Consider the following 14,598-nt stretch of genomic DNA (forward strand, 5'->3'; position numbering starts at 1 on the left):
GCCCCTGGACTCAGGCACCACTGCTGTGAGGTGTAGACCACACACCTCTGGGTCTATTGCTTTGTGGACAGTCCAGCAGCCGGCTCGTGTGTGTGTGTGTGTGGGGGGGGGGGGGTAGTGGGGGGGAAGTCCATCAGTACTGCTGCCTCTGTTCCCAGCTCCAGGAAGGGACTCTGATATAGACACTGTAGGTTTGGGATCGCTGCAGGCCCAGCACTGCTCCCCGTACCAATACTCTGCTGTGGGCTGGAGCCAGGGGCCTGCAGGCCACCCCTAAGCTCTTTCCTAGACCTGGCCCTGTGGCGCACGCATGGCTTGCAAACTCTGCATTTGCCTTTCCTGAAGCGGGGGGGGGGGGGGGGGGGATTTTTTGCACACACACCCCCCCCCAGCAGGTGGAGTTTGGGAGGTGAGGAGGGAACTGGGGCTTTGTCTGATATGCAACTCGACCCTCCCCTGAAAAAAACAAGCGTTAGGATGATCCCCCTCCCTGCCCTGTGCCTAGCTGAGCTCCGCCCCCCCCCCCCCCCCCCCCCCGGCACCGGCTGTGAGGGGTGATCGCCCGGTCCAAACAGCGATGCCCTCTAGGGGAAGAGCCGCAGGACAGTGGGTCCCAGGGGGTGCTGGGCACTGCCCCTCCCCCATGTGGCAGTGCCTGGGGGCTGCCAGGCTCACATCCCTCGGGGGCTGTGCGTGTGTGGACAAGGTGGGCCGGTGCCGGCAGCTGCTGGGCATGGGGTGGAGTGCCCACCTCCGGGGGCAAAACCCAGGGCATTATGGGCGAAGCCTGAGCCCATCACGCGGCCCAGCTGGCCGCATGTTTTGCCTGGATGTGTTTCAGCACATGCCACAGTGGTTAATTGCTGGGGACTCCAGGACCATCCTGGAGGGTTGGCACCTGGGCAGCTGCCTCAGAAAAGGGGCGATCCTGGGAAAGCCTGTGAGTGCTGCGTGGGGCAGGTCCCCCAGGCACTGCCACATGGGGGGGGCAGAGGGTCCTGGGGCCAGGCAGTCCTGGGGGGCACTGCCTACAGGCAGGCCGGGGGGGGGCTATGGGGGTGCCAGGTGCAGGGGGTCACTAGGCGCAGGCGGATCCGGGGGAGCATGGGGGGGGGCAGAGGTACCGGCTCTGTGCAGGCCGGGGGGGGGCACTGGCTACAGGCGGGCCGGGGGGGTTATGGGGGTGCCAGGTGCAGGCACCTGTTGGGTGCAGGGGGGGTCACTAGGCACAGGCGGATCCGGGGGAGCGGGGGGGGGCAGAGGTGCCGGCTCTGTGCAGTCCGGGGGGGGCACTGGCTACAGGCAGGCCGGGGGGGTTATGGGGGTGCCAGGTGCAGGCACCTGTTGGGTGCAGGGGGGGTCGCTAGGCACAGGCGGATCCGGGGGAGCGGGGGGGGGGGCCGAGGTACCAGCTCTGTGCAGTCCGGGGGGGGGCCCTGGCTACAGGCAGTCCGGGGGGGGGCACGTGTCCCGCCCAGGCGAGTGGGGGAATCCGCAGCGGATGGAAATTTACGGCGGGGCGGAGCCGCGGGGGGGGCGGGCCCTGGGAGCCGATTAAGTCGCCGCATGCCCGGGGGTCCGCAGCAGAGCCGAGCCGAGCCGAGCCAGGTGAGCGGGGGCTGCGGGCGGGTCCCGGTGCCCGCGGCCGGGGCGCTCGGGACGGGGGGAGCCTCCGGCTCCCATGGCGGGTCGGGGGGGGGCGTGTATTTCCTGGGCTGGGAGCTGCCGCCCCCCCGTCCCGAGCGCTCCCGGCCGCGGCCACCGGGGCCCCCCCGGGCCCGAGCGTGCGCTGGGGGTGCTCCGCCCCGCGGGTTTGGGGGCACCGGGGGGCTGGGATCTGCCCGGGCAAGGCCCCTGTTCTCCGTGGGGCGGCGCCTCCCCTCCGGCCCCGCCCCCCGTGCCGGGTCCCCGCCCTACGGAGCTGCTGCCCCATGGCAGGGCTGGCTGTGGGGGCGGGGAGGGACCGGCGGGAGAGCCCCATAACCGAGCCCTCTCCGTGGGCACCGATTAGCCTCGCGGCCCGACCGTGCTCCCCGTGAGTCAAATGGGGGAAACTGAGGCACGGGGCGGGTGAGTCGGTGAGCTCTGGGCAGCGGAGATCGCGGGGCGTCGTGCCCAGGCCGGCCCCTGTCAGAGCAGCTGGAGGAGTACTCTTCCCCCCCCCCCCCCCAGCTTGGCCCCCCATCTCCTGCCCTGCCTGTGCTGTGCTGTAGGTCATGCCACTAACTGTCTGGGGGTGGTGGGTGGAGAAGGGGGTCTGGGCTGGGGGGGGGGCATGTTTAATTGGGGAGCGGGGATGGAAATGGGCCGCAGCCAGGCTGCACTGGGCTTGCGCTCCTGTCCCTGGGTTGTTTTGGCTTGTGTGGCTCCGCTGGGGGCCTGGGCTGGGCGCTGGTGGGGCTGCCCCTGCCCCTTTCCCCCTTGCTCCACCGGGCACCAGCAAAGCACCCGATGCCTCCCTGCCCTCGTGAGCCCAAAGAACCTCTTGGAATAAGCCAAACTTCTAGGCCTGTTGCTGTCTGGCAATGAGCCTGGCCTGGCGCGGAGCCTGACCCAAGCCACCCCGACCCACATCCCGCAGCCTCACAGAAACCCAGGCACTTCTGCGCTCCTCTGTGGCGCGCCTGGGTCGCTGGAGGGCTCCTCCTGCCTGCACACTGGAAGCTAGGATACCTCTGTTCTAGCTCTCACTACCTGGGTGGCGTTAGGGGGATAAGCCTCTTCACTGCTACGTGCCTCGGTTTCCCTGCCTGTTAAATGGGGATTATGCCCCTCCTCAGCAAAGGCCTCTGGGAGAGGAAGAGCCAGTCTGGGGCAGGGGGACACACTGGCCCAGGGGACAGCTGGCAGGAAGGGAGGGAATGCTGGCCTAGCAGACAGCCGGGAGAATCCTGGTTGCAGGGGCAGTGGGTGTTGAATGATTTGCACCCTGGGTCCTGCCGGGCCTGAGGCCTGACGGGTCTGTAATAATCTGCTTCCTCCATGTCGCAGTTCCAAGAAACATGGCAGAGACGTTCCTCGTTGAGAGCCCTGACGTGACCTACAGCAAGGACTACATTGAGGCCAAGTACACGTACAGCACCGTGCACGTGAGCAGGGAGGATGGCGTCACCAAGGTACCTGCAGTTGGCGGGTCCAGCGTTGGACCGTGGCCCTGTGCCCACTGGAGGGGGAACCGCATTTGTTCGTCTCTATGCACCTGCCCCACTGGTAGGAGTGGCCCAGAGCTCTGCTTGGCCTGGGCTGGACCCAGGCTGTGTGTGAGCTGCCATCAGGCGGGTTCCTCCGCTCGGCCAGGGGAGCGATGGAGCCGAGGGGGCCCTTGGGGGCACGTCCTGCTTGTAGCCTGAGCAGTCTGCCTGCAGGGTGGCTTCCCCTCTGCCCGCCGCAGCCTGGGGGCGTCTGCGCCATGGGGCCGGGGCTCAAAATTCTAACATGAAACGGTGCCGTGCTGGGTGTGATCGCATTGCCGTTGGTTTCCCTGGGCTCTGAGGAGCTGGTGGGAGCAGCCACCCCATTGCAGAGGGGCCCAGCCTTGGGGTGGGCTGGGCAAGCTGTCCTGGTGCATCGGTCGGGTGCTGCTGCCCTGTCGCTGTGCAGAGCCCTGCTGTGCCCCTGCAGCGCCAGCGGACGAGCGTGCCCCACCTGCGTCTTGTCCCACCCCCCTCCTCTCCTTGTGCTGTGTGTGAAGGCTGCGCCCTGGTTCTCACTGCCTGTCTCTGGGGCTCCCAGGTGAGGCCGCAGTCGACCAAGTTCACCTTCCGCACGGAGCGGCAGGTCCCCCGCCTGGGGGTGATGCTGGTGGGCTGGGGCGGCAACAACGGCACCACGGTGACAGCGGCCGTGCTGGCCAACAGGCTGGGCCTCTCCTGGATGACCAAGACCGGACGGAAGGTGAGCGAGTCTCGTCCCCTGGCGTCTGGCGGCGCTTTCCAGGGGGCAGGTGGTCTCTAGCCAGCCCCCCAGGCGGCAGGGCCTGTGACCGGCTGGCTCGTCTCAGATGCCCAGATGCGGCCCCAGCCAGTTGCCCAGAGATGGAGCCTGGGCCCAGGCGAGTGGGTAGATGAGCCAAAGCCCTGCCCCGCTGGGGTGTGGCTGGCGGTGAGGCCTCCGAGCTCCAGGCTGGCCCCTGAGGCGCTCCCAGCCTGGGGGGTGTAGGGCTGTGCTGCGGGGCCGTGTCTGTCCTGGCCACGGCCTGGGAAGTGCTCGTGGTGACGGGAATGTGGCGCTCAGACCCTGTGCGGGGGGTTCTCCCCAAGCCATGTGGCATGGTCCGGCTGGGAGCCGAGGGCTGGGCACTCGGACCTTGGCCCGGCTCCCATGTTCTGTGCCCTCCTGGAAGGTCCCCAGGGGTGGGGGAGCTCCCCGGCCTGGGGGCCCCTGGGGCTCAGTGTCACCTTGGTGTTCTCCCTCTTCCCAGTACGCCAACTACTACGGCTCCTTGCTGCAAGCGTCCACCGTCTGCCTGGGAACTGGCCCTACGGGCGACGTCCACGTGCCCTTCCGGGACCTGCTGCCCATGGTGCACCCTAATGACATCGTCTTTGATGGTGAGTGTGCATGCCCTGGGGGCTGTTAGTGGGGGGTGGGATGGTCCTGGGAGGGGGGGCTGTGTGGGTGGGGGGGCTGTGTTGGGAGGAGGGGAGGCTGTGTGGGCGGGGGGGCTGTGTTGGGAGGAGGGGAGGCTGTGTGGGCGGGGGCCCAGAGCTCTGACTGGTGTCTCCTCTCGGGTCTCAGGCTGGGATGTCTCCTCCCTGAACTTGGCTGAGGCCATGAGACGGGCCAAGGTCTTCGACTGGCAGCTGCAGGATCAGCTCTGGCCCCATATGGTGAAGATGAAGCCCCGCCCGTCCATTTACATCCCAGGATTCGTTGCAGCCAATCAGGAGGACCGAGCCGACCACGTCCTCCGCGGGACGAAGGCTGAGCAGGTGGGTGGGGTGCGGGATCCCCATCTGCTACATTCCCACGGCTGCAGGGGTGAGCCCCGTGGCTGGGGGTGGGGGAGCAGGAGGCCCCAATGCAGGCTTCTGGGCTGGCTTTGACGGGCTGGGGCAGCTGGGCCGGGATTTCGGAGCAGCCTCTGCCTGCAAGATCTGGGACATCGCGGCTCCCAAGGGCAGCCCTGGGCCGTGTGCCAGCATTGGGGAGGCTGGGCCCTGTGCTCCGCAGGGGGGTGCTGGGGGCGCAGTTCTGGCACCTACACCCCAAGCACCATCCCTGCTGCCCACTTGAGCTGACCCACACTGGGCAGGGCAGGATCCCTCAAATTGCGGAGGTCTGGGGGGCCCAGCAGCTTCCCTGCTGGTGCCCCGTCCTGGGTTCGTGCTGCCGGGCGCTGACAAGCCCCTCGTGCAGGTGGCACAGATCCGCAGGGACATCCAGGAGTTCAAGGCCACCAGCGGGGTGGACAAGGTCGTGGTCCTGTGGACGGCCAACACCGAGCGCTTCTGCGACGTGCTGCCGGGCGTCAACGACACGGGCGCCAACCTGCTGCAGGCCATCGAGGTGAGAGCCCGTGAGGGGCATGTGGGCCCCCCCCCGCCCGCCGGGGGCTGGGCTAGTGGCGGCTGGTCTCGTCTCTGGTGCTCCAGATGCAGCCAGTCTGGGGGGCTGGTTCTGGCTCCTGCCAGGGGCGGGGGCACTGGCTTTGTCCTTCCATGGGGCCACAGCAGTCCTAGAGCTGGGGGGGGATGGGACCGGGGGAGCTGGGTTTGGGGGCAGTGGCCCCATTGCATGGGGGGGCTGGGTTGAATGGTGGGGATGTGGGGATAGAGCTGACAGTGACGCCCTGTGATCTATTTTCTCTGAGGGCCTGATGCTCCTACTGACTGTCTGGGGGTGGGGGCTGCCTGTGCACGGGGGGGGGGGGAGGTGTCCCGGGGCTCCCTCCCCCCACGGGCGCTGCACTGAGCTCTCCCCATCTACTCAGCGAGGCCTCGAGGTGTCTCCCTCCACGCTCTTCGCCGTGGCCAGCATCCTGGAGGGCTGCGCCTACATCAACGGCTCCCCCCAGAACACCTTTGTGCCGGGCGCCGTGGAGCTCGCCCTGCAGCACCACGTCTTCATCTGCGGAGACGACTTCAAGTCTGGCCAGACCAAGCTCAAGTCGGTGCTGGTGGATTTCCTGATCAGCGCCGGCCTCAAGGTGAGGGGGTGCCGGGGGTGCCCGCTGCGGGGCATGCCGGGCTGGTGACGCCGCTGGGCTGCTGGGGGTCTAGGCAGGTTTCCCCTCCTGGAGTCCAGGGGCTGAGTCCCGGCACAGTCACCAGGGAGAGGGAATCTGGCCTCAGCAGAGCCCTTGGGTGGGGTGGGAGGGATTGTAACCCTCCTGCAGCTGGGTGCAGGCCAGCTCCCCAGGGGGAGGGCTGTGGGTAGGGACTGAGGCGCATCTGCATAACCCCCAAGGGCTCTGGGGGCTGGAGCATCCCGGGAGTGGGGGCCAGTGGTGGTTCAGCTCGGCCCTTCCGCTTGGAATCTAGACAAACTCGTCCTATGGCATGGGTGGGGTGGGGGGGGTGCAGAGCCCCCTGCCCTGGCTGGGCCTCCCCGGCAGCCAGGTTTGGGAGGCGGGCAGGGAGACCAGGGCTCCCCCAGCTGTGGCTGTGATCTGTGGGGCTGCTGTGACCCATCTTTGCTCCCCCGCCCATCCCAGACAGTATCCATCGTCAGCTACAACCACCTGGGCAACAACGATGGGAAGAACCTGTCGGCCCCGCAGCAGTTCCGCTCCAAGGAGGCCTCCAAGAGCAACGTGGTGGACGACATGGTGCAGTCGAACCCCCTGCTCTATGGGCCCCAGGAGAAGCCCGATCACTGTGTGAGTGCCGGGGGGTGGGGGGAGTGAGGGAGCCCCCCGGAGTTGTACCTGGCTCTGTTGCGGATGGGGGGGGGGGGGGGACAGAAGCTGCCCTGAACCCGCTGTCCGGCGGTGGCTCTGGTCTGGGGCCCAGTATTCAGGTGGCTCTCGGTTGCAGGTGGTGATTAAGTACGTGCCCTACGTGGGTGACAGCAAGCGGGCGCTGGACGAGTACACCTCGGAGATCATGATGGGCGGCACCAACACCATTGTCATACACAACACCTGCGAGGTAGGGCCGGGAATTCCTGTCCCTGGGCACAGGTCAAAACCCCCCCTCCCTGCCCTGATGGTATCCCAGGGAGAAACAGCGGCGGGGGGGAGCATTGGCCCCTCTGGCCCTGGGTTGTGCCTCCCTTGGGGAGAGGGAGCTGGGCCTTGTCCCCCCCACTGACTCTGCCCCACCCCCAGGACTCCCTGCTGGCCAGCCCCATCATCCTGGACCTGGCCATCCTGACCGAGCTCTGCCAACGCATCAGCTTCTGCACCGAGAGCGACCCCAACTTCCAGGGCTTCCACAGCGTCCTGTCCATCCTGGGCTTCCTGTGCAAGGCGCCCCTGGTGCCTGAGGGCTCCCCTGTCGTCAACGCCCTCTTCCGGCAGAGAAGCTGCATCGAGAACATCCTGAGGTACCCCCGGCTCTCTCCTCCCCCCCCACCCCCAACACTCCCGGGGTGCCGGCTCTATCCCCGTCTCCAGCTCCCCACTCTCCTCCATGCCTGGGGTGCCCGCTCCCTTCGCCAACCCAAGTGCCCAGGCCCCTTCGGGAGCAGCCTGGGCCCTTGACTGAGCCTGGCAGGGGTGGGGCGAGTTGCATTAGCCCCTGTGGGACCTGGTGGTGCCCAGTCTGTGGGGTGTCCAGCTGGCTGCAAAGGCCTCTGCCCCCTCCCCCCTGACATGCTGCTCTCTCTGATCCTGCCCGCAGGGCCTGTGTGGGGCTGCCCCCCCAGAACCACATGCTGCTGGAGCACAAGATGCAGCGGCCGTGTCCGAGTCTGAAGCGAGCGCGTCTGGCCGAGTGCCCAGTCTCCCTCAAGAGGGCAGCTGCCCACGTGAACGGCTACCTGTGCCCAGGCAGTAATGGGCATGGCACTTCGCAAGCCCAGCTGCACATTGACAACTAGGGCCTTGCCCCATGGCCACAATGCCCCCCGGCTCCCAGGGGAGTCTGGGCTGAGACATGGGGGGGCAGAACTGCCGCTGCTGGAGAGGGGACCGTGGTCAGCCTGAAGGGGGATAGGAGCCGGGGTCCATCGGGGGACTGTATTTTGTAGGGGGATTCTTAGTTTGAATTAATTTTGGGGGCACAAGAGGAGCCCCCTCCCCCAGCCACCCAGGCTCCACTGCCAGTAACTGGAAGCTGGGAATGTTTGTGTTTTTTTTTTTTTTAAATAAAAAGTGGGAGCATGTCTGTCTCTGTTGATCCTTCTGCGTCATGTCTCTACCTGGCGCCCTGCCCTCTTCCCGGGGAAGCGGTGCCCAGAGATGGCGGTGTTCCTGTGAAAGGGGTCTCCCTGGGGTGCGCCCTACAAGCCCTGCCCTGCACTGTGTGGCCTGGGGCTTTACCCAGCTCCAGCTGGCGTGGAACAGCTGGGGAAACCAAGGCAAAGACCCAAGTCTCTGCCCCAAGCCCCTTCCTGTGGTGGGGGCCCAGTGATTGGCGGGGGGGTTTCCGGGCTCCGTGAGTGCTGGGCCGGCACAGGGCAGTGGGATTCATGGCTCCGGCAGGAGGGTGCTCGGGTGTTCAGCCTGGCGCCCCGCCAGTGGTGCACTGGTCCCTGGGGGGGTGCTGTGGAAGGGGTCCTGGGGAGTGGTAAAGGGGGAGACAAAGGAGGCGGAGCTATGAAAAAAATCAAATTACATTTATTGATGCAGGTTTTTTGGGTGTTTTTTTTTCTTTTCTTGTTTTTGTTGGGTTTTTTTTGTTTGTTTGTTTCGTTGTGTTTTTTTTTTTTTTTTTTTTCTTTTCTTTTTTTGATAAGCACCTTTCAGTCTAAAGCCTTCAGAGTAGAAAGAACAGACGCAATCCCTACACAGACGCACTAACCTAGCAGGGGAGGCGCTGCCCCCGGCAGCAACACACCAGCGGGCTGCGTCCCCTCCCAGCCGGCGGCGGGCACAGCACACGAGTGGGGCAGGCGGAGGCTCACCCCGAACAGCAACAGAAAACCCAGCTCCGTCCCCCTTGCCCGCGCGGGGGGGCTTTGGGCTGAGAGCTGGAGGGAGCGTGGCCGCGCTGCTGCTGAGGTCCTTCATGTTTATAAAAGGGGGGCGGGGGGGGAAAGAGAGAATCCTTCATCTGAAAGTTAAAAGTGGTCCCCATGGCGGGCAGGGGCAGGCGCCTGGGGCAAAGGGGGCTGCTGGGGGGGCCTATGTACACTTGCCCCCCTTTGCTGCAGGGCAGGGGCCCAGCCCAGTCTGTCCATGGGGGACTGGGTGGGGGGAATCACAGTGGCTGAGCAAACAGGGTGGGGGGGGTCCCCTATTCCCTAGAGACTCCATGGGGTGTTTCCGGCTGTGGAAGGGTTGGGGGGCAGAGCACTGGGGGCAGCAGGGCTCCTGCGTGAGCAGAGAGCAATCACCTGGGAGGTGCAATTCCCCCTGCCATGGGGGTGCTCACAGGAAAGGAGGGGGGGGCTCCTGGGCAGCAGGAGGGGGCTGAGGCAGCTCTGCTTAGCTGGCAGCCGGGGGGGGGGGAGGGGAGGGCTCTGCCCGGCCTCCCCAGGGGCCTGAGGAGCTGTGGCTTGCAGGGCAGCATGGGCAGAAAGGGGGGGGCACCCCTGACCGAGGGTATTTGTGGAGGAGCAGCTGATGGAATTGGCATAACTACACTGGGGTGGGGGGTAGACTGCTGGGTGGGGCAGGGGGCTGCAGGGTCTGTCCTATGGCTCCACGGCAGGCTCTGGTGCGGCCGGGGCCCCTGGAGGGGGTGGGGGATCCCTGGAAGCTGAGGGGCAGGGGGGGGGAGGGGAAGCCCATGATAAGTTAAACCCTATACAGCAAAACAAACCCTTAAATAAATACCCCCCTCCCCCCACCCTGCTGTGTGGGGCTGGGCAGAGCTTGGGGGCAGGGCTGCCAGCCGTAGCCTGTAACCCCAGAGGAGGGGGGCTCATCCCCAGCCTCACTCTGCCCCACTGCTGCTGCCTGGCAGGGAAGGAGCTGTCTGTGGCTGGACACCCCCGCCTCCCCCCCCCCCCCCCGGCAGTGCTCTGGCTCCCAGCCCCCAAAGGTGCTGCCTGACGCAGCCACAGCTCTGCCCCCCCCCCCCCCACGCAGTAGTCAGCAGGTTCCACCCTCCCACCACAGCACCCCCCCCGCCTGCCTGGGAACAGCCTCTTGCCTGGCACAAGCAGCCCCCCCCCACCGTGTACCCCACAGCACCAGTCCAGCGGGGCCCAGGTCTCTGCCTGATGCAGGGGGAGGGCAGGGCCAGGGCGTGGGGGGAGGGGGTGCTGTGTGCCAATAGAGTGCAGGGGGGGACTGTGCCCCAGGTGGAGGGGGAAACGGGGGGGTGCTGGCAGGAGGGCAGGCGGCCAGTTCCTGCGGGTGTTTTAAATAGAGTTTAGAACCGCGGGGGCGTCTGGCTCTCTGCGCCGGGACGTCCGAGCCGATCACACGCTCATTGTCATGCTGGGCGAGTACTAGAGAGACGGGAGACACCAGAGCATTAGCAGGCGGGGGGAGGCCGCCGGGGCCAGCCCGACGCGCTGGGGGGGGCAGGGCAGGGGGAGCCAACTGGCCCCTTTCGGCTGGGGCGGGGCAGCTCACACCTCGGGGAGGCTCCTCCAGCGCACGGCCCCCACCACAGGTCCAGCCGTGCCAGGTTTGTTCTTCCAGGGGGTGGCTGATGCCTTGCAGCTGCCCCGCCCGCCCCGGGAGCCCCGCCCGCCCCGCCCTCTCCGCCGGCCCGGCGGGCCCGCCCAGTCCCTTACACTGTCGCTTTGGAAGGGGTTTAAGAAGGTGCCGCCCATCTCGCCGTCGTCCCGCGGAGTCCCGGGCGGGTTGCTCAGCCCTGCCATGTTACTCGGCGAGCTCTGCAGGGGCACAGGAAAGCCCAGGTTAGAGGGGGGCCTGCTGCCCCCCAGCCCCAGGAGTGAAAGGCCGACAGCTCCCAGCAGCGCCGCCTGGGAATGGGAGCGGGTACGGCTCTGGCCTGCTGCCCTCAGTGCTGGGGGGGGGCGGCGGCGTGTGCAGAGTCACCCCCAGTGCCCAGAGGAGATGGCAGGTCTGCACCCCAGCAGCTGGCAGCACCCTGGCCCTTTGGAAGGGAGAGGCACAGGCTGGCCACCCTGGGAGGGGGCAGGGGGTGTCCCAGGGAGGGGTTCAGCCCAGGGGAACCCCCCATAGGGAGCGGGTGGAAGTGGGGCGCTGTGCTCTCACCTTTGGCAGCCCGTCCATGTCGCCAGAGCCTGGAAGGACAAGCAGATCCTGTTAGCGCTGCCCCATACCAGGGAAAGGTGCCCCCCAACCCCCTGATCCACTAGACACGGACCCACCACCCAGGGAGCCCAGGCCATGCTGCAGTGTCCGTCCTACACAGTGGCAGGGCTCCTGCCCTCACCCCCAACATACGTAAGGCCCGCCTCTCTGCCTCAGTTTCCCTCTGCACCATCGGGGGAAGTGATGCTAGCGTGCTGCGGGGGGGGAGGTGCTGCTGGCCCATAGGCCACCTTCAGCTGGCAGCGCTAGGGGCTGAGTCCCCTCTGGGAGGCTGGGGCAGGTCTGAGCGCAGGGGCCAGAACCACAGAGCTCCCGGTCTGGCACAACCCTGCCCCGGCACACCAGGTATAGCGCCAAGGGATAGGAAGGGACCTGCCCACAATCACAATCAGGGCAGAGCCAGGCCCAGAATCCAGGCGGGGGGGGGGGGGGGGGGGGGGGGGGGGGGCGGAGGCGTCCTGATGTCCCTCCCCTGATGTGTGGGCAGCTCACACCCCGGCGGGCGAGAGGCCAGGGCTACCCACCTAAGGATCCATTCATGTGATGGGGCTCCATGGCGTTCATGCCTCCCATGGGCCCATCGGGGCCAGGCCCCATGGGGAACTGCAAGGGAAAGGGAGCGCGTCAGTGCTGGACACAGGCTGCCCAGGCGTAGTGGGGCCAGGGGGCTGGGGCTCTGTGTTCGAGCTGATGGGAGTGGAAGGGAACTCGGCGCAGGGCCTCAGGGATGTGCCCAGCATTGCTCTGGCCCCCAGTACCCCATGGGACTGCGAGGGACCGGGGATCGAGGGCTGAGGGGCACCGGCAGAGGTGTGGGAAGGGGGAGCCCGGGGCCGGGCTGGCAGGGGTCCGTGGGTCGGGGGGCACCGGCAGAGGTGTGGGAAGGGGGAGCCCGGGGCCGGGCTGGCAGGGGTCCGTGGGTCGGGGGGCACCGGCAGAGGTGTGGGAAGGGGGAGCCCGGGGCCGGGCTGGCAGGGGTCCGTGGGTCGGGGGGCACCGGCAGAGGTGTGGGAAGGGGGAGCCCGGGGCCGGGCTGGCAGGGGTCCGGGGGTCGGGGGGCACCGGCAGAGGTGTGGGAAGGGGGAGCCCGGGGCCGGGCTGGCAGGGGTCCGTGGGTCGGGGGGCACCGGCAGAGGTGTGGGAAGGGGGAGCCCGGGGCCGGGCTGGCAGGGGTCCGTGGGTCGGGGGGCACCGGCAGAGGTGTGGGAAGGGGGAGCCCGGGGCCGGGCTGGCAGGGGTCCGTGGGTCGGGGGGCACTGGCAGAGGTGTGGGAAGGGGGAGCCCGGGGCCGGGCTGGCAGGGGTCCGGGGGTCGGGGGGCACCGGCAGAGGTGTGGGAGTCGGCTGGAGGTTACTCTCTGCGCCTGTGGCCGGGTCCCCATCAGCACTCCTTGGCTGTGGGATGGGGCAAGGTCTGGGCTGCCCAGGGCTCTCCATGGGGGGGGCACTGCTGGGGGGCACTCACGTTCGGCCGGTTCCCAGCGGGCCCGATAGGGTTCATCATGGTGTACATGGTCTCGCTGGAGTTGGTGGAGTCTGTGGGGTGCAGAGCGGGGTCAATGCTGCCATCCCCACAGAGCACGAGGGGGCGGGCACTGCGCAGCCACGCACGAGCTCACCGGCCCTGCAGCCCCCCCACCCCCCTGCCCCCCAGCGAGAGGCATAGACGTGTCCGCTGCTTTTCCCTTCCGGGCTGGGCAACGCCCCCCCAGCTCACCCCCCCACCCCCCGCACCATGCGGATACTTCACCTCCTGGGCTGGGCATGATGGGGGTTCCGGGGGGGCCGCCGCCTCCTGGAGGGCCCTGCAGGAGAAGAGCAAAAGGCCCAGGAGCTGTTTGAACCTCGGCCCCAGGCAGAATCCCCCCAACCTCCCAGCGCCCGGCCGGCACAATCTGCCCCCAAGGGGCAGGGCCTGTGTGCTGGGGGCACTCAGCACGGGGCTGCGGGGCAGAGCACCTCCCTGCCCCCTTGCGGCTGCGGTACTCACCACGTAGCTCCCGGGTGACGAGGAGGAGTACGCGATCTGTGGAAGGACAAGAGGGGACGAGTCAGCACCGAGCGCATGGGGAGCGTCTTTGACTGCGCGCTCCCTGTGCATCGTGCCCGGCCCCATGCCCCCCCGTGCATCGTGCCCGGCCCCGTGCCCCCCCGTGCATCGTGCCCGGCCCCGTGCCCCCCGTGCATTGTGCCTGGTCATGCCCCCCTCCCCCCCTGTGCACCACACAGCCCCATGCCCGCCCCCCTCCTCGCCCCCCAGGACTCACAGAGTTGGTGTTGGGGTTTGGCCACGGCGCTCGCCCTCCTGGGCCCCTGAAACACAAACAGGCCTGAGGTTGGCACTTCCCCAGGGTCCCTGTACACCCCCCCGCTCCCCCCCACTGCTGAATGCGCCCTGTCCTGCGGGGGGCGCCCCTGCACTGGGGATGGGGCAGGGTGGCACGGGGCAGCTGGGACACTTGGATGATTTTGGGGGGGGGGCGCCCAGTTTTCTCACCAGCCATGAACTCCCCCAGACCGGCCCAGCCAGCCAGCCATCACCCCCTCCCCCGAAACCTGCCCACCCACCCCCAGATCTGTGTGTCTGTCCCAGGTATCTGACGGCGCTGGGACAGCCTGGACACCTGCCAACTGCTCTGGCTCCACTGGGCAGGGCGGGGGGGGGCGCGCCAGGGGCCACTGCCAGGCGCGAGGCTGCAGGCCCCAGACCATGGCCAGGAGCAGACGGGCGGCATGCGGCTCAGCTGGGAGCTCTGCCCAGTGCCTGGGAGCCCATCTGCAATGCCTGGCGCAGGGCATGGCCCCCAGTGGCCCAGGAGTCCCCGGCCCACCCTGCAGGCACTGGGCTGGCTCTGTGCCCCTCCTTGTGGGTTGTGGGGGGCAGGAAGGTGTGGCTGGGGCATACGGGGAGGAGAGGTGCCTTACATGTTCATGGTGGGCATGCCGGGGCCGCCCAGCGAGTTGGGTGGGGGCCGCATCCCGCTGCCGTAGTTCTGCAAGAGAGGAGCAGGCGCGAGCTGAGCGTGTGGCGGGCGGAGACGGGCGCAACCTCTGAGGAGCTGCATTAGCCCAGTCATACAGAACCCAGGAGTCCGGGCTCCAGCCCCTCCCCCCACACCCACTCCCCTCCCAGAGCCAGAGAGAGAACTAGGAGTCCTGGCTCTAGCCCCAACCCCCACAACCCACTCCCCTCCCAGAATCAGAGAGAGAACCCAGGCATCCTGGCTCCCAGACCTGTGCCCATGCTGCCCCCATCTCCTCCCCTCCCCGCCGGGATGCTGCTGTGGGCCCACCAGC

The 14,598-nt window shown here is 67.7% G+C and overlaps 2 protein-coding genes across 3 annotated transcripts in view; one reads left to right on the forward strand and one right to left on the reverse strand.

The window, feature by feature from the left end:
- The first annotated feature begins 817 nt into the window (after positions 1 to 817).
- Positions 818 to 8,270, forward strand: ISYNA1 (inositol-3-phosphate synthase 1). The gene is made up of 12 exons (XM_054013945.1): positions 818 to 940; positions 1,479 to 1,608; positions 2,992 to 3,116; positions 3,733 to 3,894; positions 4,421 to 4,550; positions 4,738 to 4,931; positions 5,359 to 5,508; positions 5,933 to 6,148; positions 6,656 to 6,820; positions 6,978 to 7,091; positions 7,271 to 7,488; positions 7,785 to 8,270. Exons 1-12 carry the CDS (start codon positions 818 to 820, stop codon positions 7,981 to 7,983), a joined length of 1,926 nt encoding a protein of 641 aa, XP_053869920.1. The 3' UTR covers positions 7,984 to 8,270.
- Positions 8,271 to 10,087: 1,817 nt separating this feature from the next.
- Positions 10,088 to 14,598, reverse strand: part of SSBP4 (single stranded DNA binding protein 4) — a 46,639-nt gene continuing 42,128 nt past the window's right edge. Inside the window, exons 10-18 of one of the 2 annotated variants that reach the window (XM_054013395.1) lie at positions 14,227 to 14,294; positions 13,569 to 13,614; positions 13,292 to 13,327; positions 13,052 to 13,106; positions 12,767 to 12,837; positions 11,827 to 11,905; positions 11,243 to 11,271; positions 10,795 to 10,896; positions 10,088 to 10,503 (exon numbers count right to left, since the gene is read on the reverse strand). In XM_054013395.1, coding sequence (XP_053869370.1) covers positions 10,474 to 10,503; positions 10,795 to 10,896; positions 11,243 to 11,271; positions 11,827 to 11,905; positions 12,767 to 12,837; positions 13,052 to 13,106; positions 13,292 to 13,327; positions 13,569 to 13,614; positions 14,227 to 14,294 — 516 coding nt within the window. In that variant the 3' untranslated portion in view covers positions 10,088 to 10,473. The remainder of the gene's footprint in view (positions 10,504 to 10,794; positions 10,897 to 11,242; positions 11,272 to 11,826; positions 11,906 to 12,766; positions 12,838 to 13,051; positions 13,107 to 13,291; positions 13,328 to 13,568; positions 13,615 to 14,226; positions 14,295 to 14,598) is intronic. The other variant, XM_054013394.1, reaches the window with a different exon arrangement.

This window comes from Malaclemys terrapin, chromosome 24 (assembly GCF_027887155.1).
Source record: "Malaclemys terrapin pileata isolate rMalTer1 chromosome 24, rMalTer1.hap1, whole genome shotgun sequence".
Taxonomy (NCBI): domain Eukaryota; kingdom Metazoa; phylum Chordata; order Testudines; family Emydidae; genus Malaclemys; species Malaclemys terrapin.

Bases quoted from the DNA above. Each gene is read 5' to 3' on its own strand.
- ISYNA1 (XM_054013945.1), top strand. From the start codon at position 818: ATGTTTTGCCTGGATGTGTTTCAGCACATGCCACAGTGGTTAATTGCT. The intron at 5,509-5,932 runs GTGAGAGCCCGT...CCATCTACTCAG, and splicing joins ACCTGCTGCAGGCCATCGAG to CGAGGCCTCGAGGTGTCTCC. The intron at 6,821-6,977 runs GTGAGTGCCGGG...TCTCGGTTGCAG, and splicing joins AGGAGAAGCCCGATCACTGT to GTGGTGATTAAGTACGTGCC.